Source organism: Mesocricetus auratus, unplaced genomic scaffold (genome assembly GCF_017639785.1).
Source record: "Mesocricetus auratus isolate SY011 unplaced genomic scaffold, BCM_Maur_2.0 Super-Scaffold_100031, whole genome shotgun sequence".
NCBI classification, from domain to species: domain Eukaryota; kingdom Metazoa; phylum Chordata; class Mammalia; order Rodentia; family Cricetidae; genus Mesocricetus; species Mesocricetus auratus.
Window position 1 is genome coordinate 6,366,693 of NW_024429212.1, and position 26,031 is coordinate 6,392,723.

The window sequence follows — 26,031 nt, forward strand, 5'->3', positions numbered from 1 at the left end:
AGAGGACATAGGTTCAGTTCCCAGCACCCACATGGCAGCTCACAACTGTCTGAAACTCTGAAACTCCAATTAAAGGGAATCCAGTACTTTCATCTGACTCTTGTAGACACACACACACACACACACACACACACACACACACACACACACACAGAGTTTAGATACATACATACAGACACACATATATACACATGATATGAAATTTCTCCTGGGTACCTCAGGGGATGTAGAAGATCCTAGAATGCAGCTAGGTATAGAATAGAGTGCTCTAGGGGTTGAAGATGATTTGGGGATACAGACGGCTCCCAGTCTTTAATGAATATAGGGTACATACGGTAACAGATCACAAAGTTCCTAAGATTCTTGGACCTGAATGCAGGGGATTCTGGGATAAAGAGTCTGGGGATACAGGTGATTTGGAGATAAAGTTTAAACACATATTTTGGAAAGCAGACAGTGTTGGGCATATGGGTTTGGGAGTATAACCTCCATGATTTACAGACACAGGGGGACTCTGGGGGGTGGCAAGCTTCACAGTGCTGTGAGCCCACCTGGCCTGGTGTGCTGAATTCAGCAGGGGGCCAGGCTGAACTCCTGCATTCCCCACCTCTGGAGGCCCCACTCTGCCTGACTCTGGAGTCTTCCTGGCCTTTGATTTCTAATGCCAATCCCAGCTTGTCTGACCCCTACCAGCTCTGAGCTGGGATCAAGAGAAGCTTGGGGACATGGGCAGGGCAGCCTTAGCTGCATGCTGGCAGTGGTCTTGGGCCTCAGTCTCCCTGACGGCAAATCTGCTGAAGGTCAGAGACTATGGGCACTTGGGAGTGTGGTGCTCTGACAGTCCTAAAGACAGAGGGCGAACTCGCCGCTGCCAGTGTCGGCCCCTCCCCCACCCTCACTGTCTGACAGCTGAGCAACACCTCCCATCAGAAGGTCACTTCCTAGGGCTGTGTCAGTCCTAATTCCCTTTTCGTTATCTCAAAGTAAGTTCAACACAGCTGGCTTCTCACCAGAGTAAGGAGCTGTTCAGAACATGGACCCATACAGACTCCTACTCTGTAGGAAGGATTTCAGAGCTTGACCCAACCACTGTGCTACAGACTCGAGGAGCATCTTATGGGTCATTTTGTAAGAGCATCCCTGAGTTCAGTGGAAAACAAAATTATCCCCAGTATCTATCTCAAGGGGACTCAGATGGCTCTCGGGTATGGATGACTGTAGACCAGAATGCTCTGGGTGCGGAGGGTTGTAGACATTGCAAGGGGGATTCTGATGCTGATAGTTAGAGACCTGTGGCCTACAGAGTGATGATCACCTCAAGTTTGGGGGACTCTGGACACACACCAATGGCTAAGACAAATATGGCTCCTTCTTCCGTCTACATTGAGACAGGGTCTCACTATGCAGCCTTTGGTGGTCTTGAACTCACGGAGGTCTACCTGCACCTACGCCCTAAGTTGCCAGTGTTAAAGGAGTGAAGGTGTGGACGCCATGCCTGGCCCTCGGCAGTGACTCCCTAGAGCTTCAGGTTGGTGTGGGGATGGAACCTGGGACCTGGTGTGTGCTGGGCGAGTGTTCCCCCACTGAGCTGTAGCCTGGCCTCCTCCAGCTCTTTATTTCATGACCTTGCTTTTTATCCTTCCGCCAGTACAACGTGAATCTCACAGGTCACAGTGCCCAGCGTGACAATATTCCACCGCTGAGAGTCACGCACGCGTTCCACTCTGTCTGCTCTAGGGTGAACTTGACTGGGACTTTCTGCTCAGATTTCCACACACTGCTCTTGACTCATCTCCACTGACTTGAGGGAAGCACCTATGATTCCAAAGAGGAGAAAATGGACAGAGCGAGAGCCCCCTGCCTTCTCCAGTGCTGTCCATCTAGCAAGGCTTAGGCAAAAATACACAACACACAAGGGAAGGTCAGCAGCATCAGGCCCCAGGAGATGATTTCTGCATCCCCAGACGTTGAGCTGTATGGTTTTTCCTTTTTTCTGAAGTATCTGTTACGCTGTGGTGGGCTTGCAGTGGGAGCTGAGGGCATCAGTGGTGAGCAGCTTTGATGCTACGTATGGTCAGCGACATGGAGGTACCAAGGCCTCCCCCCACTTACAGATGAGCATGCAGGGCCCCTCAGAGGTCAGAGATGTGCACTGCAGGAGGCGTGCAGTTAGAGATACGCACCCTCTCCAGAAAGCACCTCCCCACCAGCTCTGGGCAGTCTATGCAGCTCTCCAGCTCCCGCAGGAATATTCTGTAGAGAGATTGCCAGTGAGGCGGTGAACACAGTGGAACCGGATGACACTGGTTTCCAGAGACCCTGAACATCACAGGTGGCAGCACTCCCCATCTGGCCTGGGAGCCTGCAACCCCACCCCCGGCTCCCGAGTACCCACAGCCCAGGCTGCCTCCCTTTATTTCTGGCCTTGAAGTTCATACTAAAGTTGGAACTACCCTTCTGGGGAGAGAGGTGAGACGGGCAGAGAACATACCAAGGCTCTGGAGGCCCTACACACTGGCCATGAGCTTGTGGGTTTTCTGGGACCCACCAAACCCCCCTGTGTTTCTTGTCTAAGCATGGACTTGAACCTGTCCTCTGGGGAGATCCCAGGAGAGGAAGGCTGCATTGGATTCACTGGGCCAGTCTCAGTGGATGCTAAAGGGAGGGTTTTAGATGTCCCAGGAAAGGAGCAGCTGCAGGACAATGGGGTGGACAGCTGCGTTTTTTTTAGTCTGGAAATCCTGCTATAGGATGTCGCCTTTGGAGATCCCAAGTATTAAAGAGAAAAAAGCCAGGGCTAAACTGCTTCCCAGCGGCACCACTGTCCTCCCAGAAGGCAGCCTGTCACTCATCCAGCCTCCTTAGGCACGAGCCAGCAGGACAAGGGGTCACAAAGGTGGCCAGGTTATGCATCACAGATGCCTACAGCATGCACCTGTGACTCTCTGTGGCCCCCTGGAAAGATTTGCTCCCAATCAAGTACATCCCAGGGGCTGTGGGTCCCTGCTCCCTGCAGGCAGCCATGCCAGAAGCAAGAGACCACAGACACCATGTGCATCTATGTCCAGATGGAAGCCCACCTGTTATGGAAGTGATAGATTTCCTCCATGTTTCCGAACAGAATGCTCTTCTTGTTTTGCAGGCCTGTTGAGATGAGGTGTGCCATCAAGGGGTTGTCCATCTCTGCGGCATAGCCCTGCATGGGAGGGGGGAGGTTAACCAGAGGAGATCCCATCCTCCCTCCTGCCCCTTCTATCCAGGTACAATGACACAAGGCAGAGGCCACGCTGCTCTTGTGTGTATCTGATTGTCTAGCTACTAACTTCCAGGTCACCCTGGGTCCCAAATACTCAGGACCCAGGGTTCCCTCCTCAAAGCCCTTATTCTAGACCTGCCTTCTTCCTGCCTTGTTCTGGAGCTTTCTCTTCCTCCTTCTCCTTCTCCTCCTCCTCCTCCTCCTCCTCCTCCTCCTCCTCCTCCTCCTCCTCCTCCTCTTTTTGTGGAGTGTCGATGAGATGAGGCAGGGTCTCATCCAATAGCCCAGGCTGGCCCAGATCTCACTATGTATCCCAGGCTGGCTTTGAGCTCACAGTGAGCCTCCTGCCTTAGCTTCTGAGTGCCAGGATTACAGAGTGCACCACTACACCATACACAACTGTGTGCACTGCTTCCAGTGATGCTGCTCATTGTCACTGAGGCCATGGGCTTGCTACGTGCACGGGCAGCTCTCTTATGTTTGCGCAGGTGCAGATACTAATCCTGCTGATGGACGTTTGGGCGCTTTCTGGGTTGGGCCTGATATGAGTAGACCAGATACAAACATTTTCATGCACTTTGTTGTGGGTGTAAGTCCTCACTTGTCAGTAGCATTAAAAAGAAAACTCCTCTGTGTATGTGATAGGTATGTGTATATAGTGTGTGTGTGTGTGTGTGTGTGTGTGTGTGTGTGTGTGTGTAGTTAGTGGCGGTGCTGGAAATGAAACCAAGGACCTCAACATGCTAGGCAACCACTCTTTTCACTTTTTTTTTTTGCGATGGAGTCTTCAAACTGGCCTTGAAGTCTCTCTATAGGCCAGGTGGGCCTTGAACCTATGATCCTCCTGCCTTGATCTCCAGAGTGGCTAGAGATATCAGTCTTTGTCAACAGGCCTAACTGTAGCATCCCCTGTCCCCATGCCCAGTCTTACCTCTAAGACACAGAGCAGTTCCTCTACATAGGCCCGTTCTGTGTCCAGGAGCTCGTTCATCACGTGTCTGTGAACGGGGACACGGAGGAGCAAAGATGTCAGTGGGGGGCAGTCATCTGGAATCACCAAGTCCCTAGACTTATGGCATCGAGGACTTGCCCAGCATGGGAGCTGAAGAAGCTGGTTCCCCGGCCTTCCATTGATAATGGCTTCCTGCTTCCCTGTCTTCTGGGACAGATTTCTCTACCCACCTTCTGACCTACTGTACAAAGTCAATGCCACCTTGCACACACTGGTGAGTCAAGACACTCTGTCACAAGCCACTGGAGTCTCTCCAGGACATCCTTACCAAGAAGGTCCCCCAGCTCCCACCCCAGAGCCTCTGAATAGGCGTGGCTCTTCAGGCGCAGTACCAGCTACTATCCTGCGTGTGATGGCTACGCGGCGACCATCTGCGGCTGTGCAACGTGCCCATCATTGTGGAGCTCCAGGAGGAGATGAGGACTGGGCTCACAAAGCATCCGGCCGTTCACAGCTTTTAACGATGAGGCCCACCTGCCAAAGGCCTACGGCCAGTCTGCCCATTTCACCCACAAAGGCCACAGCCCATGGGCACTGGACTGAGACCTGGCCAGCAGCCAAGTAGCTAGGCCCTGCACACGAGCCTGGGTTAGCAGGGCGAAGAGGCCCGGGCCTGCTTCTTAGCCACAAACCGCCTGGACACAAGGGAGGTCACCTCCGCCTCCGGGCTCTGTCTGTGTCGCCCCGTCTGGAATCTTCTCTACGATCTGCCCTTCTTGGCTTCTTGTTTGTTACCAGTCATCAGGCGTGACAGAACTCATGTGCCTCTCAGCTGGTGTTCTAGCTCCATAATTCACTCTGTCCTGTGTCTCCTCAGAGCGAAACAAGATGCCTGTCTACACCTGTGTGCTCACGTGTGTCCAAGAACCCCTGCTCCGCCCCTACTGTACTTAGAGCAACCTCAAAGCGTGAGGGCAGTGTGGGGTTGACCGTTTCCTTCCAGCTCCGGTGTCGTGACCCCGACTCCCGGCTGACACAATGTTAACCTCTGTGTTCGCATTGTCTGGCCTGGATGCTGCTGGAGCCTTCGTGAGGGAAGGGACTCAACTGAAGGCCAATGGACAGGCGGGTTTCAGTGGGGCGTTCTGAGTGCGTCCCTCGAGTATGTCATAGCAAGCCACCCATTACTTTGCAGATGTCTTTGTGAGTCGCAGAAGGAAGGCTACCCAGGACAGGTGACAGGTGGCCCCAGTAAGGGTTCAGGTGACCACCAGCCCAGCCCAGACAAATGGTGTGCGCGTAGGTGCCATGGCCCGCCCACATGCTTGTTTTCAGTTGGCGTATGCACAGTGCCGGCTTCCTTCACACTCTGTATGCCTAGGTACACGTGCTGCCTGCCATCTTTGTGTCGCTAACACCCAGACACTCGAGGTCACTCGGCGTTGGTCAGGAGCATGGTCACCCACCTGCGCAGGATGGCTAGGCTCTCCTCCTCGTCCCCCGCGGAGCCGGTGCGGCCCTGCCGGTTCTCGCTCATTTCACTCTGAGGAGAGAACAGCACGCTGGGTGTGAGGGTGAAAACTGCTGCCTCAGACGCTGTCTGCCCGACCCCATTTCCCATTTGCAATAGAGTCTGAGGACGGCAAGAAGACGCCCCCCGCCCCCCCGGAGGCCAGGAGACACAGAGAGACTGACCACAACAACAAAAGGAGTACGCTGAGAGAACGCTACGGCTAGGAAGGACAGACAGGAGAAGGGTCATCGTGACGCGAGCCTCACCTTGGCTCTCCTGTAGGGCCCTCTACGGAGTGCACTGCCCTCAGAGCTGGAGCTCTCGGAGCTTTTCCAGGAGCCTGGTTTAGAAACACACAGAGAAGGGCGTTAGCTCTGTCTGGAAATGTACCCAGAGGAAGAAAGGAAGGGAAGAAAGGGTTACAGCAGCAAAGATAGAAGGAAGGGGTGACTGGTGGCTGAGGGACGGAGAGCTACCTGAAGAGCCTGAGGGTGGTAACAGCTCTAGCTAACGGAGACAGTGGTCAAGAGGGAGAAAACTCATGCTGGCACCCTGGAACCCTTGGAGTTCCTGGCTAGGGGCATCTCTCCGCAGGCCGGAAAGCAGCAATCCTCTACCACGGAGGATGATGGCGGGGTGTTTCCCCAGGGCCTTTGTGGTTGCCTTGGGCCAACACAGAGGCATCCAAGCCTATTCATCTCTGGGCTCTTGTCCCAGAGTGGAAGGGAGACAGTCTCCTGATATAGGGTGGAGGAAGTCTCTAAGCAAAGGGAATGTTAGCAGGCCATGGCGCCCTTCAGCTCATGGGGTCTGGGACATGGTTCCACAGTTAGGGACAGCCTGGAAGGCTTGAGAAGGGGTCAGAATTGATTCAGTGACACAGTTCCAGCAACAGCACAGAGGACAAACGGAGTAGGGAGAGACAGGGTCAGAGGAAATGACGGAGGGCCTTTCCTAAAGGGTCAGTCAGTGTCTCCAGTTCTGAAGGCCACCAGGGTTCATCTGAAAGGACCCAGCTACGCTGTGGCCAAAGCATAGAAGCAGCCACAGTTGATGGCACATGGCAGAGTGTGGCTGGGTCTGAGTAAAGCTTCATTGATTAAAATGGTTGGCAATGCAGAACAAGCCCTGGTCTACAGACTGCTGACTATGGGCACGGAGGGCCGGGAGGGCCGGGAGGGAGCATGACAACAGGATTTGGCACATTTGGCTTCCTCAGATGGCTGCCTGGGAAGAAGAGGCCATGTATACCTGGTGAGGGGGAGGGGGACTTGGTGAGTGCCTCTGGGCGGGGCGCCACGGGCTGCACGGGCCGTGTCTGCTTGGCCGCCAGTTTCTTCAGGCTGGCCTGCCTGCGGTGGAACATCTCCTCAGTGCTCTCCTGCTTCTGAAAGACTTTTTGCACATGTTCCTGAAACGACACGGCTACTAAGACACATGGCAAATGTCAGTGCCCACCCTACAACCCACCCTGTCATCCATAGAGAGTGTGTCAGGGTGTGCAGCTTCCTCGTGAGTGAGAAGTGTCCTTGAACAGTGCACCGCACCGTCCCAGCTCTGGTCAGACAGTGAGAGCTGTGTGAAATTCCATGGCAGGATGGGGAGCCATCCCCAGAGGATGACTGTGGAGAGGGGGTCGGTTTCTTCCTATTGTCTCAGAAGTAGAGTTAGGACAGCTGGCTGTGGGTGAGGAGGAGCCAGCCCGTCTTTGGTACTATGGCACAGGGTGAGTGCCACACCACAAACCACACGTGTCTCAGGTGGTGCTTTGGGTGATGGTCATGGTTGGAATAACTTCTGCAATGGAGGAAGGGCTGAGCTTGATACTTCCTACCCTTCATCTCTACCCAGCCAACCCCATCTCCTACTCAAAGGGTCCTTTGAGGGTTGGGGGATATAGCTCACTGAAAGGGGCTTTCTTGGCATGTGTGAGACCCTGTGTGCAATCCTCAGCATCTCAAAAGACGTGAAATATCCTATGAAGTGGAGCCTCAGTCCCCAGGCCACAGATGGAAGCCCGTGTTGTCGTTACCAAAAGGTCCTGGTTGAGGATGCATTCGTATTCTTTGTAAATCTTATTGAGCTCCTGGATCTTATTTTCGGCACCAGTCTCCAAAAACTTCTCAATTTCCTGGAGGGCTGCCTCGGCGCCATCCTGGGACTGGCATTTGTCTACAGGCTGCGAGGCCAGCAGGAAGATTCCCTCGTCACACCACTTCATGGACTGGAAACAAAGGGAGGCTGTCAGCATCAGGACCCACTGCACCATCCTTTGTTGGGGCAGCTGCCTGTGGAGCTGTGTGCTCCCCACTCTGACTGATGTATATTCGGGATATGAGGCTTTCTGTCACCCAGGCAAAGGGCGCCTGGAGGGTTACGTGACCCTGCAAAGCTGAGTGGGCTTCCAGGCTGAACTCACCACAGGAGAGGGGGGCAGAAGAAAGCAGGACTAGCAGGGAACCTAAGTTGAGGTCTCTCTTAAGATCGCTGCTGGAGCAAGTGAGTTCATCAGGACCAATGCTCCGAGTGGACAAGATGGAGGATGCGGGGCAGGGTGCTCTGACTGTCCCGTTACTGACCCTTATCAGCTCGCCACCCTCTGGGGGCAGGGTGCTCTGGCTGTTCTGTTACTGACCCTTAACAGCTTGCCACCCCCTTGATGGTGAGGGACAACAGAGGGCTTGGCCCATTAGCTCAGATGAGTCCAGATGGGTTTCCTACCATCTCCAGGAGGCTATGCAGCTCCAGGGACTTGCTGAGGAGGCCCCTCCTCTTGGTGATCTCAGTGGCGAAATGGTCACAGAGGTGCTGGAGCTCCTCGCACTTGGGGTGGATGGAGTCTACAGCGTAGTGTTTGTTCTCAATCAACTGCTGACCTTCCAGGGATAGGGCTCGAGCCCTGTCCACAGCCACCTGCAGAACACACCAAGATACAAGTTTTGAGTTGTGTGGAGAGACAGATGGAGGACAGAGTCCTATGGGTGTCCGTACTGGAGGTGGGTGATAGACATGGAGTTTGTGGACTGCTATGGCTGACTGGGGCCACTGAATCCTGGAGCCATTCTGAGGCCAAGTTCCAGAGGGTCAGGAAGGTATTGGGTACAGGTTTTAAAGTTAAGGAATAACGAGAGATCTAGACAAAGGGGCTGTGGAGGACAGGGTGTGTGCCTGAGGAGGAAGAGGAGGAGGAGGAGGAAGAGGAGGAGGAGGAGGAGAAGGAGGAGGAGGAGGAGGAAGAAGAGGAGGAGGAGGAGGAGGAAGAAGAGGAGGAGGAGGAGGAAGAAGAGGAGAAGGAGGAGGAGAAGGAGGAGGAGGAGGAGGAAGAAGAGGAGGAGGAGGGTGCTTTGGAGACTCTGCGCACTGCCTGTGCTATCCCTTAGGTGTCACAGGAGCTTATGTCAAAGTGGGAAACTCCGGTCCTGTGCCCTCTGCACAGCTAGGTGATGCTGTGACTGCCATCGCCTGTCCACCCATGCCGGACTCACACTGGACTTCTCCTCAAAGCTCGTCAAGTCCTTCAGCAGGTGCTGCACGTGTGCCAGGCTGTTGCCAACATCAGTGACGGTGGCTATCTTCTGGGCCAGGGAATCCAAGGTGCTCTTGACCTGCAGCAGACGAAGACTGGCTTGGAGTGCCTGTGCCTCATTCAGGAGGGGCAGGACGTGGGGGCCTTGACAGCAGCAAGCTGTTGAGGGCCATCAGGGCTCAGCCAAGCCACCCAGGCCTGCAGAGCCTCTTGGGGTGCTGGCCCTCCCCACGGCCTCACTCTCTGAACACTTGGAAACTGAATGACCCAAAGCACTTCTAAATGATCCAGAGGTTGAAGAGGAGGCTGCACAGGAAAATCTCAAGACACTACATTAAATGAAAATGGAAATGCACCATATCAAAACTGTGGGTCACATAAAAAAAGGGAAATCGGCAACATTCCTAACAAATATGCATATTATACATAAACTGGGTGTGGTGGGTCTCACCCGTGATGCCTGAATTTAGGAGGCTGAAGCAGGAGGATAGCTGTGGGTGTAAGGCTACCTAGGTTACATACTGAGTTCCAGGACAGTCAGAACTGTATACAGAGTGAGACTTGGTTTAAAAAAATACCCAAGATAAGTAAATAAATGAGTGTATTGCTAAAGAATGTTCTTAAGTAGCTAATGCAGGCTCCTCCACCAAGAGTCTAACATAAATTCAAAGTCATCCATAGAAATACATGATAAAGATTTGATCAGAAATCAATTGAACTGAAAACAGAAATCAAGTTGTTTCTTTGAAAAGATGAACTGCTGCTCTTCAAGTGACACATTGTGATGATATCATGAGTGCTCTGCATTGTGAAGAGATGCAAACTGTCAATGCCAGTGAGGAAGCAGGAGCTATCACTACAGGCTCCCACATGGGGAAGCAAACAGAAGCAACTCTGGACACAGAGAAAGGGGACCACCTCCTGACAGCATCCCATCACATTTTGTTCAGCATGGAACTGCGAGCACTTTCCACAGCTGCAGAACTTCTAGGAATATACATTCACCACTTACCCACCATCCTACACACACACACACATACACACCCCCCCACACACACACATACACACACACATACACACATACACACACATATACACACATACACACATACACACACATACACACGCATACACACACATATACACACATACACACATACACACATACACACACATATACACACACACACACACTACTACGTACACACAGGCAGGGCAAAAAAGAGAAGCTGTGACCAGAAGGAAAGACGCACACCACACATCTGACACAACACTGGCACCTATGAAGACAAAGAACCCTTAAAACTTAGCAATAAAAACACAAAGGTCGGTAATGCAACTGGAAATTTGTCTCTGGATGCCTGAAGCAAGTAAGTATCCCAGGCAATGTGACATCAGTGTTGTCAACAGAGTGAGAGGCAGATTACATCCACCCACCAGAGTGTGCACAGCATAGAAAGGGAATCTTGAACATGTGTGGGGGTGCAGAAGGGCTGTGGTCACACTGCTCTGGGGATGACAAATGTCACAGGGAACAGTCTGCAGCTGCTTCTTCTCCTTCTTTCCCAAGTGTCTATCTATGGTGTGTGTGTGTGTGTGTGTGTGTGTGTGTATACACACGTGTGTGCACACAGCTGGAACATGAGTGTGGGTGCATGTGTACATGTGTACACGCGGAAGCTCAAAGTTGACATTGGCTGTCCTTCTCAATTTCCCTCTGCTTTATGTGATTCTGGGGATTTGAACTCCAGACCCCATGGTTGCATGACAAGAATTTTATCTAAGCCATCTCTCTAGCCCCAGACTTAGAACTTTCTAATATTCAAACAGGCGACCCCTGTGTGATCACTCCTTTCAGAGGATTAGGATTTATGTCCACACAGACGAATGCATACGTACAAATATCTACAACAGTTTCATCTGAGATAGCAAAACCCGAAACAATGTCCTTCGGCAGCACTGTGGCAGGCTGCTCACACGTAAGAGAGAGGGAGCAGTAGGCATTTGCCACCACCTGGATGGGGAGCCTCTAGAGAACTAGGACTGTAGTGTCCTGCTTACAGGGTTCCTGAGTTGGCCAATGTGGCAACGGAAAAGATATCAATCGTCCCCAGGTACTGGGGACATGGGAGGAGTTGGGAGGGCCGCAAAGGGCAGCCCAAGGGTTCTGATATGACCTCCACCTACAACTTCAACATCAGTCTAGACTATCGAGCTACGTGTTGTTACCACTAGGGAACTGGCAGAGGGTATCAGGATCTCTCCAGATCATTCTGTAGGACTACAAGTGAATCAAGAATTACCTCTGAATAAAAAGTTTGATTTAAAACGCTATCTGGGGGCCGAGGAGGTGGCTCAATAGGAAAGAGAACTCAGAGTGGGTGACCTGAGTTCAAATCCACAGCACCCACATAAAAACTCGGCATGGCTGTGTGTGCCTGAAATCTCAGTGTTGGGATTCTGAGAGCCCTCAGGCCAGATGGTCTGGACTTAAAAGCAAGCTTCCGGTCCAGTGAGAGACCCTGTCTTTGGGCAGTGAGGCAGAGTCACAGAGGAGAGCGCCCAGCTCTAGCTGCTCTAGACTCCACACACACACATAAGGATTGGTGTACCTACGTACTCCTGTGCACACAGCCCTCCCGCACATAAATAAAAGCTATATTTTAAATGTCGCCTGCTTCAAGCCTTCCTCAGTTTCTGTATGTTAGACCTCCAGCAGACAGACGCACACCCCTCACTTCCTGAACGGCAGCACCCCATGCTGGCAGCCCAGCCACTTACCTCCCGGAAACCTTGCTCAAAATGGCGCAGCTGCAGGCACTGCTCCAGCTTCTGCTGATGCTTTGCCCAGAACTCGTCAAAGGCAGCCTCGGTCTCATTCAGCTGGGCCAGCAGCCTGAGAATGAGAGGAGGGGCCACGGGAGTGAGGCCACGGGAGAGAGGCCACGGGAGAGAGGAGGACTATGCCTCTCAGGGTGCACAGGGGTCTCCCTGACAAGCTTTCCTGCGATTCCTTCCTTGGCCTCATCGCTGAGTCCTAGGGTTCTGAGGGTTCTGAGGGTTCTGAGAGGCACGAGGGAGATGCACTTCAGACAAGACTGCAGGTTCCCCAACCTGTGTCACATCAACACAGCAGAACAGAAGTGTGTGTGTGTGTGTGTGTGTGTGTGTGTGTGTGTGTGTGTGTGTGTGTGTACCAGGCGTTGATACCAGTCGTCTTCTTCAGTAGCTTTCCATCTTGTTATTTGAGACAGGGTCTCTCACTGAACCCAGAGCTTGCCAATTCTGCTAGAATGGCTCCAGGAATCTGCCCGTTTCTGCCTCCACAGTTCTGGGATTACACGTATGAGCTATGACACGCAGGCGACTGCACTGGGGATGCTAATTCAAGTTTTCATCCTTGCGTGGCAAGCACGATTAACCGTGCCGTCTCCCTAGTCCCACATTTGCTAATTTTTGAAAGGCCTTTGGGTTTGCTGTTGACAACTCTGGGCCAAGGGAAGAGCAGTCTGCTGCCAAGGTCTAGAGCTGCGTTTGCCACCCTCGCTCTCACCCTTGGGATTACTGCTTGCTAAGGGACCCTAAATAGAACCAAGCAGCACCCCCTTACCCGTGCATTTCCCTAGTCTTGGAGGAGTGGTTACATTCCCCAGGGTGGACCTGCCTAGATCTGCTGGCCAGCCTTGGCGCCCTACTGTGTGCCTTTCTCATGGTCCCAATATAACATGCCTGCTCTGCATATAGTCATAGCCCATGTGGGCGAGAACCATATGAAAGAAAGCCAAGAACCTGGCTGCCTCTCATTGTGTTTCCAGGGAATTCTATCCATACAAGGGCTCTAGGCCGGCCCTGTAGGTGGGACTGGCACCCATCTGGCCTGCAGCATGGTGAGGCTAGAATGTCAGGGGGCATGTGGGGTTCTGGACATGCCAAAACTTTAGAGAGCCTTAACAGACATTGACTGGTGACAGTATGTCCTGTTATGAACATGGAGAGCCAGTAAGAAACACAGACAGAACCCTTTACTGTTAGAGTGAAATGCATGCTCTGAAACAGGGCTGGACCACAGGCACCCTGAAATGCTCTCCTACCTACGATGGCTCACTGGAATGTAGGAGCCATATGAGTATATGGGGCGATGCTACTGCTGCTTGCCCAACATTTTCCCGTCCGTGAGACTGTCTGTTCTTGTCATGGATGCTGGGGTCCACTCCAAGCCCCGAGAGGAAGCAGGGCCAGAAGGCTAGCTGCTGGGATCTATTGCAATCTCCTTGGCTATTAGTCTTGTGTTTTCACAATGGCTGTGTATCTGTAGAAGTCGGGCCAGAGCAAGCTGGGGGGCCTTACCTCTGCACAGTGGCCTGGTTGTCCAGCTGGTCCTGGTTCACGCTGTGGGAAGTACTCTCAGCCAGTGGCTCCCTGAGGCTCTCGAGGATGCTGCTCCCCTCCTTCAGTGCCAGCTGAAGGTCCTCCTGTAGAGAGTGTGCACATAGAGCTCGTATTGCAGCTAGCTGCTGGGCTCAGGTCTCAGCACTGAGTAAGTGGGAGCAGCCTGGGATGGGGTGCTATGTCCTGTGGGTGCAAACTCTCCCTTCTGAATGACCGCACAGTGCACGCAAAACTGTCAAGTGTGTATGTGTATTGTATACATGCATGCATATACACATTTATAGGTCGTTGACATTCTCAAAGACCTAAATACGTACGTACATACATACACACACACATACACACATACATACACACACATATTAACTAGCAAGGAGGGTGCCTGCTTGCTGCAGCAAAGCTAGGGTTACAGAACACTCAGGACATGGGGATAAGGTCAAAAAGTAACTGGAAACCAGACTTTTTAACTGTCCCTCTCCTGGAGCTGGCTGTGCTGTGCAGGCAAAAGGCCATTTCTAAGGAGTGGGTGGCATGCCTGTCTGAGATAGAGTGCCATCCTTAGGACACACAGGAGTTTACAGCCACCCAGACCCCGCTGTCTCAAAGCCATCAGTTAGTCAGATATCTACTGCAAGTGATGTAGACTGTCTGTGCCTTAGAAAGTCATGCAAACTGGCAGCACAATGTTACTGTACGAAGCAAATTCAGCCATAACTTCACCAGTCACTGGTGAGAGGAACCAGGGTGGAGGCCCTGCCTGATTACACTGGAGTCGCCCCCCAACCCCCCCCCCCCCGCCACCCTGCCCCGTGCACAGTCACCAGGAACTGCTCTGGTCTTGACTTTGCAAACCCTGTAGTCCTTCAGGGTTTCTGAACTGAGGGGTGCTGCCCACAGAGGCACATGCGCTTTCACAGGGTTCACTTACGGGGCTTTGAAGAGGGGCATGCTCAGCGCTCAGTACCTCACCAAGTGTCTCAGAGACCTGCTTGCTTCTTTCTGGCCCTTCCGAGTGGTGACTCACCTGAAAGCTTTTCATCTAGGATCGCATTTCCCTGCTCCGAACCTCGGCCCCCTGAACTGTACTCACCTTCGCCTTAGCCTTCTTCTCTGTGTGAACACTGAGCACCAAGCTGGTCGACTGGACATCATTGGGCAGTTCTGTTTCAGCCAGCTCGGTGCCGAAGGTCTGCAGCATCTGGGCTGTCTGCTTCACCATCAGGGCAAAGCTTTCGATCGCCTTGGGAGAAGGGAGAAGACAGTCACAGAACCCTGCACATGGCCCGTGGCCTGCAGCCCTGAAAGCTGACACCAGGACTGTTGTTGGAAAGGCGAGAGTGGCCCCCAAGCCCTGTGGACACAAGTGTGCCAGCAAATACCTTCCCACGAGTGTCCCAACCTCATGCTTCTTCAGAGGCATACCAGGAAGGCTTTGGAAATGTCCCTGCCACCCAGGGTCATTCTCAGCTCAGGGTCTCTGCCTGCCTCTACCTCCTTGTCAGGAGGCTCGTGAGTGTGGAAAACCACAACCACATAGGGCTCGGTAGATTTTTTTCTTCTTCTTCTTCTTCTCCAAGCCCAGAAAGCCACACCCGGGCTTATTACTCATGCTATTTCTTTACAGTGACTAAGGTCTACTGAGACCATCTCCTCATTCTTGGGGAAGAAACTTCAGTGAGCGTGTATTTTAAAAGGCAGTGTTGTCATGCGAAAAGAATTCTGCCGGGTTAGCTGTGAACTAGCGAGGGCATGGCTACATGGCACCCAGGCCCACTCACTGTGCGGTGGCACAGCCACCTGGAGTGGCAGTAGTCCAGGGTCCCCCCGAGGTCCTCAGTCAGCTGTGATTTATCAATGTAGCCGTGTAGTTCTGGCACTGAGCTCAGCATCATGACCTGGGAGAGAGCGGGGATGATCACCAGTCAGCTTGCCCTGGACTCCAAGGCGGCTCTGGCTTCTGACTTGAATGGGGCCAGCTCGGCCCTCTGGTTGGTGGGCCTAGGCAAGCCTCTTTTTCACATTGTTCACTCAGCTTCCTTGTCTATGCGATGGACATATTACGGAGAACCTCACTGGGTGACGGCGAGGGCCACTGGACGTGAACAAACCCTGCATAGGGTACCTGGCCTGTCAGGGATATCCCACGGGTGTCAGCACCTTCTCTAGCCAGGGGAGCTCGGTATGACAAGGAAATAGAGCCAGTTTATACTTGTTCCTGTTGAGAACAGCACAAACCACCTTTGAGTTCCGCTGAGGGTCAGCTTTGAAGCTCCCATCTCACGAGACTGACAATTCCGAAGAGGTTCTACTTTGGGTAGTCGCAGTGGCCAGCTAACCTCTTCACACACGGCTTGATTTCATCTTTCTCTTGCCATCTTTAAGGCTATCCTGCCCACGAGTTTTAGATAAAAATATAGACTTTGCTTTGTAAGCTGCCAGACAGCTAGTACAGAGCGAACCTTCAGAGGCTGGGTGAGGATGTTATTTGATACCATGGCATATATTATTCAACACTGAGTCAGTTTAAAGCAGGGGCTCGTCTGGAGACAAGCTGGGTTGTCACAATAGAGAAAAGCTCCGGCGACTGCGGGCAGAAGTCAGGGTTGCTGGGAACCCTAGCACACAAGGGTTGGCCACCAGCAAGGAACCATTCCCACTGCCGAGAAGCAGCATGGATGCCGAGTCCTTACTGGAGTGTGAGTGCCAGATAAAAAGAGTCAGATTCTCAGTGTGAGCTGGAAAATAGAGTTCCCACAGAGCTGCTCCGCTTTCTCTTGGTTCTTCTAACACATTTTCCACGTGCTGCCAAACAACCTTGGCTCTCGGCCAGCAAGCCAGAGATGGATTGGGTAATCCAAGGAAGTATGCTGTTTCCTTCCTTAACCTTGGTACTGGTGTGTGTGTGTGTGTGTGTGTGTGTGTGTGTGTGTGTGTGTGTGTGTGTACATGTGTGTGTTACACATTTCTAGCCACAACAGCGAAGGCTAGGATCCCAGGGATGCTCTTACAGAGCTTTCTTGCCTGAGGTCAGTACAGTGGAGAAGCATCAGAAACCTTCTGAAAGCCAAGTCCTTCAGTAATTGTGGAATTTATCTAAGATTGGTCTGTGAGCTTGCAGGTGCCATGACAGTTTCTGCTTTTGACACCTACTAATATAACACAGAAGAGTTTACAGAAGAGACCATACACTATTACAGATGACCTCAACCTTATTTCCCATGATGCTCAGAGACAAGGAAAACTGAAGGTGGAGAAGGGTCTAGCACGTGGATGTCAATGTGACCATAAGAGGGTAGGGACTACAAGCATCCTTGGGGCTCGGAGGCAAGAGCTATGGACACAACTCCCACGTCTAGTTTTGGACTGGGGTTTGATCCTTTAGCCGGGTGGGCGATTGCCCTGCATGGTTCTGCCCTTAGCTAGGTATAAAAAATTGGTTGTCCAGAAAGATGCCACAAGACTTGGGATGCAGTATCTTCCCACAGACCTGGGGGCTAGTTTTTCTCAGATCTACCAAGGCATGACTCTCAGAGTCACTGTCGCCTCTTGAGGCCTTGGGCCATGTTGAACACCCTCCCCTAGCCATTGCTCTGATTCTTGAGGAAGACTGTTATGGAGGCAAGACAGAATGAAGCAAGGGCCCAGGCTCCATTTTTCCTGTTTAGTTCAGAGATGGGCTCTAGCCAGTCTGGAGCAGAGGACGGGGAGCAAGCACGGGGGATGGGCAGTGGTTTTAGGAAGGGGCACATGCCACCTAAAACCTGAGACACAGCAGACAGCACTGCGGACAGAAACTGGCTCAGATTCTTCCGTTTCCAAAATCAAGGGTGTCACTTCAGGGGAGTCCCACAGCCTGGCAATGGTCCCTGTGTTCCTGTTCTCTTCGTGAGAAAGCAAGGAACCCATAGGGCCACTCTCTGGCAGCTCGTGGGTGCCACATAGGTCGTGGCCAGGCTCCACTGGCTGTGGGGGGTGTGTGCTTTCAGGAACTCTGTAGAGCCTTGGCTTTTGAGTGGAAGTAGAGCAACGTCCTGTCTGGGGGGTAGACAGGAAGGGGCTGACCCATGCTGGCTGGGGACATGGAGACAAGGTAGGGACAAGCTGCTGAGTTGTTCCTGCCTCAGGTCCCAAGCATGTGCGACTGGCAGCTGAAGCTCCATCCATGAACCCAGAAGATGCCCGTGTCCTCTTTATTAGCTCCTCTTTTCTCTGAGACATGTGGGGTGTGCCCCTCACTTTGAGCTAGCAGAGGAATGTCCTATGACTTATAGTATGCCGAAGGAGCTATCCCATGGGACTCACCCAAGGCCGTAGCCTTGCATGTATGAATCACTAGTTGGGGCAGTGCAGAGCTCAAGGGAACGGGACTCAGACCTTGTGCCACAGAACACAGGGGAAGTGTAACCCCGGACCACACAGAATGGAGGTCCTTCCTTGAGGGTTTACTGTGTACCAAGCATGCAACTTAAGCTTGGTTCTGCTGACACAGCAGAGTACTCACCGGCACTTTCATCTTAAAGTCATCTCTGTTGAACTTGAAGGCGATGTCGGAGAGGGTCCTCTGGAAAAAGCCCGTGGGCCGGAGAACGAGGACGAGCTGCAGGTTTGCTGGGAAAGACGCCTGCGAAGAAACAGAAGGTGGGCTTGCAGCGTTTGCTACGAATGGCCCAGGCCATGGAACCAACCTGCCGCAGCAGATAATGGTGGACACCTGCATGGATGCTGCTTAAAACGCAAAGCCAAGGGTGTATTATAGTGGTCAAGGGTCAAATGTAGATCTTCTACTCCGTGTGGAGTTCTCAATCCTGGTACTCAGGGTCTTCCCTCAGACAAGGCACCTGAACCCCAGACTTCTGGTCTAGAGACTGAGTTTCTGTTTGTTTTTCAGGCTACCCCACCTATGGCCACTTGTCACTTCTGCCAGAGGGCAGAGGGCACTAATGGACTTGTTAGAGAAAAAGAAGCAAGAAGATATATATATATATATATATATATGCATATATATGTGTGTGTGTGTGTGTGTGTGTGTGTGTGTGTGTGTGTAGCACCTGAAACCAAGATTACTATAAACTACGGCAGCATGTGCACACAAATGTGTGTACCCTTGAATCGTTAGGTCCATGTGTTTGGTTAGTTCCATGTGGTTGGTTACTCCTTTGCCTCTTGCAAGGTGTTTGATCTTGGATAAGCTACTGGCTCCATTTTCCCATCTGTGAAATGGGAAGTGAAGCCGATGCCCGCCCCGTCCCACTGGATGAGGGAGTGAGTCTGGCTCACGTGGTACTAGACACGGATGTCTACCACCCACAGCTGACCTCCCACCCAGGACATCAGTCGCTTGCGGCTGGTCTCCCATTCAGGAAAGCGGACACTGGCCTGGCCCTGGAAGAAAATGTTCTTCTGTTGAACCCCGAACCCTTGGTCCTCACAGGGCTTTCAACATGGTGATGTTGACATCACCTGTCATGTCACGCTGTTCAGTCATAGGCATGCTGAGAAAAGAGGCCGGTCAGGGCTCTTACTGCGTGGATATGGGATCCCCTGAGGACCCTGCTGTAGACGGTGTCCTCCAATCCATACTCTTGCCCTAGTGACCAAGCTTCCCTCTGCCCTACCATGGCAAGCATGCTGGGACATGCCTTTGTCCACAGCACACGCCCAGCTCAGGAGGGAGTTATGAATCCGCAATGCCATTAATGAGGCTTTGTCACTGGTGTCCTGGGACAGAATCTGTACTCAGACCAAGGACAGAACACATCCCTTCCAAGGCAGAAGCTGAGGGCAGATTCACAGCTACCGAACACAAGGACTTCCAGACTTGTCCTCTCTGTGAAATTGGGCACCTCTATTTAAGGAGACACTGTCAGGGCAAGCAGTTTTCCCCGAGGTGACAACGAATCACACTTCCCTAAACTTCAGTTAGCTTTGTCACCCCAATACACACCTCCCAGAAGACTGACTCAGTATGTCAGGCTAAGGCTTGGACCCCTAAAAGATAAACAACACCTCACCGTTCCTAACAGGTGCAAGACTCCCTGCAGGGAGGTGCCATAGCCACTGGCCAGAGGTGATCTCCAGCCTCGCGGGCAGCTGCTTTCTCTTCCTTGAGCTGCCTTAGTTTCTGTTAAGCTGTTGACTTTTCATATTAAATAGCTGTGTAAAAATTAAAGTAAACCTAAACCACGTGGGAGGTTTCAAGGGTATACATAAACCCCTATTGTGAACGTAAACAGCAGCAAAGTAACTATTTCTTCACTGCAGAATCAACAGTCTATGATTAAAGCTAGGGAAAGGCTAAAATCAAACCTTAATCTCCAAACCAGGATCAGACACATGAGAATCTGATGCCAGTGCTCTGTAAAGTACTCAATAATTGTGAATTGTAAAACGACAGTAAGTTTCCTCTAACATAAAATACCACTCATTTCCTGTTGTGTACACGAGCCTAATGTTCTATACTTAGTAGTAAATAGGGCAGCTGGCCAACCTCTCTTGTCTGATAGCATCCAACAAACAAGTTAATATCAACGTGCCAGAGTTTGTATCTCAGCGTTAGCCAGCCAGAAGGTCCTGGCTCTGAGTCTGGGGTCCCAGCCACCAGCCACAGGAGCATGCATTAGACCAGTGTTAATAAACCCCAGGCTTCCGAGGACTGAGGTCTCAGGGTGGATCTGCACCGCCACGCCACCCAGCTGTGCTTCCCACAGGCGACATGCAGTACAGCCTCACCGACTTGACATCAGTTAGACCTGGGAAAACAAACACACGGATCCTACTATGCAAGCTCGGGAGACATTGTGTTGGGAGCTATTAGGAAAATGGGACAATATGATACTGTCAGAGCAGCAGCTGACTCTCCTGTCCCCACCCCACCACAAGCGGGTGCCTGCACCTGTTCCTTCTGCTCTGCAGCCTCGAAGCTCCAGCTGGCTCTTGTCACATCTTCCCTGTAGGGGGCAACGTGACTAACGGGACTACAAAGCTCACACTGGGAGCTGAAAAGTTTTACACACACTATTCTGGTTTTCTTTCAGTGGTGACAGAGCCCACACCTGCTGTCCAGGCAGAGAGTAAAGAGTCATTCGGTCATTGGCGGGCAGGAGGCGCAGCTGCAAAGACGTGGGCGCAGGTTGAGCGGGAACTAGGAGGTGCAGGTGAGGACCCACGTCACCTGGCACAAGGCCACTCGGGGGCCAACATTCACGAGACAACACCAGAACACCCTCTACTTGGATAAGAGGCCAAGAATCCCCGTGGCTGCAAACGCGGGCAGGAACAGCACTGAGGGATAAGCTGCTGGTGGACCCTAGAGCATCACCGCAGAGGACATGACATGCTCGTCACAAACAGCAGACATCTCGAGTGGAGAAGGCAGGGACCTGACCTGATGGACACATGGGCGCCCTGTAACCAACTACGAGGTTGCTGCTCTGGTGACTATCTGAAGCTGGAGGCAAAGCTATCAAATCAGGGGTCTCTACAAAGTCCTGGCTTTTGGCTGTCATAAGTACCAACATTACAAGACCTAAAGCGAAACTCAAACTGATCGATGAAATGGCACAACCGGCTGCTGCCCTTGCTGACCGTGGATTTTAGCAGAAGATATAAAAAGCATCTCTGGGAGATGGGGGAATCTGAAAACACAGTTTACTAGGAAATAGCTATGTTTCAATAGTGTGTCCCCGAGTTTACCAGCAACTTTTACTGCCACGGTTGTTGTAATAATGTTGCTATTAATTTGCTGGTGTGCATAGGTCACACAAAAGCAGTGTTTTCAGTGGGCACATAGCTAAGAAATTGGAGAATAGTTGTCATAATGGTGCAGCCAGTTCTCAAGTGGACTCGGCGAGCAGTGTGGAGTGTATGTGCGGGCGAGTTGGCATGTGTGTGTAGTACATGCATGCATGCGCCTTTGTGCATATGTGTTTATGTGTATCTGTGTGCATATGTGCATGTATGTGTGTGGGTGTATATCGAGGCACGTGTCTGGGTGTACAAGTGTGCTCATATATGAGTGTATGTGGATCTATGTACATGTCTGTGCATAAGTGTTCATGAACTGATGCGTGTGTGCACACACTTTTGTGCCTGTATGCTTTCATGTATACGTGTTTGTGTGCACCTGCGTGCACATCTCTTTATGCATGTATCTTCATGTACATGTGTGCCTCTCTGTGTATACGCATGCATATCTATCACCTGTACATGTATCTGGGCACACACATGATGCATGTTTGTACACAGGTCTCTATGTCCATGTTTCTGTGTATACATGTGTCCATGTATCTGTGAGCAAGTTTCCCTGTGTATATGTAAGTTTCTGTGTGTGTATGTGAAAGTGTACATGTGTGTGTGCATATCTACATATGTGTACGCGCACACACACACATGGGTGCTAGGACAAAGTATCAGTGACGACAAGAATGACTGTGATGGTCAGCAGGGCTGGGCCGCGGCATCCAGATCACTGTGAGGCACCTTCCTCTGGTGAGTCTGAGTTCCCAGAGAGGATTACATCAGGCTCAGTGTCTAATCCACAGGTTGACTAGAGGCATAGCCTGTCCACAGATGGAACCATGGAAGGCAGGCTGAGGGACATGTCCTATGGGTGTGGCCCTGACAGGTCTGTCCTGTCTCTGATCACTGCCTGTCACTCCTCTCTGGCTCCTGACCTCTGTGAATGGATGCTGTCTGTCTGTCTGCCATGTCCTTCCCTGTGAAGTGTTTGTCTTGCCATTGCTTTAAAACAACAGAGCCAGCAGCCCACGGACTGGGACCTCTGAGACTGTGAAGTAGAATCTGTCTTTGTTCTTCTAAACTGCTCCAGTATTTGTCAAAAGGAAAGCCATGAACCAGCCCCAGAGGGACAGACGCAGGAAGGGTGAGATGTGCATGAGATCACCCCCAGTACTAAGACTGACAATGTCATTAAAAAAGAAGACAACGCAATAAAAGCAAGTAGGGAAGCGTGGCCACTGAATGGAGGGTCAATTGTTTAAGTAGACAATCTTCAGGGTTGTGCCCACTTTCCTTCTGGAATATTCTGGATAGGGACTATCCTATTTCCATGACACTCCTGACCTCTGGTGGCCACTTGACCTTGCAGCCCCAGTGCCTGGGGCAGGGTAGGAATCAAAGGACAACACCTAGTGAGGCAAATGTGACTGTTGGCTGGGTGACCTGCAGGCTCAGGTCCTTCAGATGTAAGTTTTAGACTGTTCTGCATGGACTACATCAGTCCCCAGGCATAAGACATTCTACCCCAGGGCAGATCCAGCAATACTTTAAACTCCACTTTATTGGGGCCGAGGAGATAGCTCAGTTATAAAATTATTCGCTATACAAGTGCAGGTCCTGAGTTCAATCCCTCAGAGGGGGCATGGTAGTGCGTGGGATATGGCAGCATGCACCGGTAATCCCAGCACCAGGGCAACGGAAACAGGAGGACCCTGGGACTTGCTGCTAGCCAGTCTAGCTGGATCAGAGTCCCAGGTTCAGTGAGAGACCTTGTCTCAAGAGTAAGGTGGAAAAGCAATTGAAGAAGACACTTGATCTTGAATTCTGGTCTCCTCACTCCCTCATACACACACACACACACACGTGCACACACACGCACGCACGCACACACGCACACGCACGCACGCGCATACACACACACATGTACACATTCTCTCTCACACACCAGTTCACACACTCACAGACACAAAGTCAATTTCCTCAAGCATGCTAGGTCATAGATCTAGTTTGAACTAGGCTACCTATGAGTATAAACATATATACTCTGTGATGATAACACACCCACGAGACACGCAGAAGCACACACTGTATGGCAGGGGTGGGTGAGACGCTGACAGAGCATCTAAAACATTCAGGTGTTTTGTAACCCCGTGAAGATGGTTACTCAAAACTTGGAGCCAATTGCTAGGCAGTGAGGAGGGGCCCGCACGCTCAGCTTTGGGGCCTGCCATCTCTGTGTTTGCTCACTGAGTATTAACATACATAGGCAGACGGACACATGCTTCACTCTTGATGGAAGCCCTGAGAGTCTGCTTTTAGGGAGACAGGATGTTCAGCTCCTCCAGTTTCTTAGTTTTTTTTTTTTTTACTTCCAAGCCAAGCTGAATGCATCAAAAGGGAAAAAGATCACCCCAAAGCAGGGAACTCCAACCCACGAGGTAGCACAGATGGCGGCTAAGAATAGTAGTCAGCCAAGGCTTACATAAGTGTGGCTCACAGGAACCCAGGCAGCAGGAGGCAGAAGCCCCTTCGGCCTCCTTGTTTCTGTGGCACCCTGAGGTGGCGCCCTGAGTGGGCCTGTTTGGATGGCCTCCCGAGGGCCTGGATGGTTGTATCTGATGCTAAGCAGCTGTCTCCCTGAAAGTGTCTGGACAAGAAAACCCAGTGATCAACAGAGCCCTGCTCTGGATGTTGTGCCCACGGCAGCTACCTCTGGACGCACTCTATAGCCAGGGTCCTGGAGGAGTTGTACCGGTCTGCCTCCACAACTGTCGGTGCGTGGATAGGCCTGGACCGTTTCTCCATTGCAGACCCCCCCGATAGACCCCACTGTGCTCACCAGGTGACCCTTGCCAGAGGCCCGGAGGAGGACAGCTGAGCCCCTTGAATGGAATGGTGTGGAATCCTTGCTTGGGTTTCAGCTTGGGCTGAGACTGCTTCCCTCATGACAGGAATAACCAAGACTTTCTCTCCTCCCAGAGACACTCTCAGCCTCACTTCCTCCTGCCCTGTGCTATGCTCACACATGCAACAGCCCTTTCAGAGAGCCTCTCCAGGAATCCTAGACAGAAAGGGAGGTGGGCCCGTTCATAGGACAGCAACAAACTGGCTTGTAGATCCTGTCCCCACACTGGGATCTCAGCTCCTTCCTACACTCACTGCCCGCCATGCCCAGCACCCTTGTGGCAACCTTCCCTCATAATCCATATCCAGATTGGCTGTACACTCCTGGATCACCTCCTTCTTCATTTTCACAGGCCTGGCCCAGTAATGGCCTACCACAGTCGCTCAGAATGCCTGCTGGATGTGTTAATACCCTTGGTCATTTCTCCTAACGGGAAAGCACCAGAGACCAAAGAGAATTCATGGCCATTTTTCTGGAATGAATGATAACTTCTGTTACTTCCAAACTAGCACCAGCAAATGCTAAGAGTCATAGAAAAGCTACTTCCTATTTTATAGTGTCAGAGTCAATGCGCGCTGTAGTACTGTGTGCCTACAATTCCGGTGTTTGGGAGACCGAGGCGGGAGGGTCAAGAGCCTTGACCACACTCTGCTGTAGAGTGAGACTCCCACTCAAAAACAGGCAACAACAACAGAGAAAACAGGACAACAGAAGCATAAAAGTCTAATTCTTTCCTCATAGCCACTGTGTTCTCAAAGCACAGTGTGGACGAGCCAGCTTGCTCAGAAGCCCCTGTTCCCAGCTCAGCTATGCTCACACCGACTGAGGGAGCCCAGGCTACACTGGGGTGTGTGTCACACGTGGGACAGGTTCATAGGGCTGCTTCAGTCTTAAAAACACAACCTCTGTGGTTCCTGGGGAAATACCTTGTATTTGGAAACATGTCATCTAACCTGGGAGTGACCCACTAGATAAAACATAGAAGACTCAGTGGGTGAAGGTTCCCAGGACCCAGGTTAGAAGGAAAAAACTGATGATTCCTGAAAGTTGTCTTCTGATCTCCACATGGTATAGCATGTGTCCCCAAATAAGTAAATAAATGTAATTTAAAAAATAAAACACTCTCTTTCTTACACACACACACACACACACATGCATGCATGCTGTGATGGTCTCATCAGACACGTGACCAGATGCATATATGCGTACATGTGACATGTGTGCAAAAACCATGGTCATGCTGGCCTCACACAGGCACAGAGTTGTGCAAGAAGGAGCTGTGGAGAAGGTGCCTAGACTCTGAGTGGGTGTGAGCAAGATTGGGTACAGGAACCGAGGCCGCCCAGGTGGCTGCTGGGAAGTGACAGCGCAGGGGGAAGTATGTGAGTGAAGGTTTGGGGGCCTGGTCTCATCTCAGGAGTGTGAGTACAGCTGGTCCTAACCCTAGAGAAGTCAGGGCCATCCTGACTCCTGCCGCCCACGCTGGCAAGACTTAGCTCGACAGCGTCTCTGCACTGCTGGAAGAGCTGGGGAGAGGGAAGGACGCCACTGCCATGCCAGGTTGGACAGGAGCCTGCTGGTGTCAGCCCAGGGCTTACCAGTTCACTCCAAAGGACCTGCCATGGCAACGGCTCAACCTGGGCACTGCTACTGAATGTGGAGCATCCTGTACAAACCCACATGACAGGAAATGCTGATATGTGTGTTCACATGTCTGGTCACAGTTGATAGGACACCAGAAGCACCCCCCCAG

At 51.8% G+C, this 26,031-nt stretch overlaps 1 protein-coding gene across 14 annotated transcripts in view; it reads right to left on the minus strand.

Annotated features, from left to right (window-relative positions):
* The window catches only part of Mcf2l (MCF.2 cell line derived transforming sequence like), a 137,070-nt gene that overhangs the window by 12,075 nt on the left and 98,964 nt on the right, over nucleotides 1-26,031 (minus strand). For all 14 annotated transcript variants that reach the window (XM_040733566.1, XM_040733573.1, XM_040733565.1 and 11 more), the window contains 14 exons: nucleotides 18,138-18,257; nucleotides 15,415-15,531; nucleotides 14,727-14,876; nucleotides 13,595-13,719; nucleotides 12,029-12,143; nucleotides 9,207-9,326; nucleotides 8,443-8,634; nucleotides 7,754-7,945; nucleotides 6,973-7,132; nucleotides 5,988-6,061; nucleotides 5,675-5,751; nucleotides 4,188-4,254; nucleotides 3,081-3,196; nucleotides 2,184-2,253 (listed from right to left, as the gene is read on the minus strand). In XM_040733566.1, coding sequence (XP_040589500.1) covers nucleotides 2,184-2,253; nucleotides 3,081-3,196; nucleotides 4,188-4,254; nucleotides 5,675-5,751; nucleotides 5,988-6,061; nucleotides 6,973-7,132; nucleotides 7,754-7,945; nucleotides 8,443-8,634; nucleotides 9,207-9,326; nucleotides 12,029-12,143; nucleotides 13,595-13,719; nucleotides 14,727-14,876; nucleotides 15,415-15,531; nucleotides 18,138-18,257 — 1,695 coding nt within the window. The remainder of the gene's footprint in view (nucleotides 1-2,183; nucleotides 2,254-3,080; nucleotides 3,197-4,187; nucleotides 4,255-5,674; nucleotides 5,752-5,987; nucleotides 6,062-6,972; nucleotides 7,133-7,753; nucleotides 7,946-8,442; nucleotides 8,635-9,206; nucleotides 9,327-12,028; nucleotides 12,144-13,594; nucleotides 13,720-14,726; nucleotides 14,877-15,414; nucleotides 15,532-18,137; nucleotides 18,258-26,031) is intronic.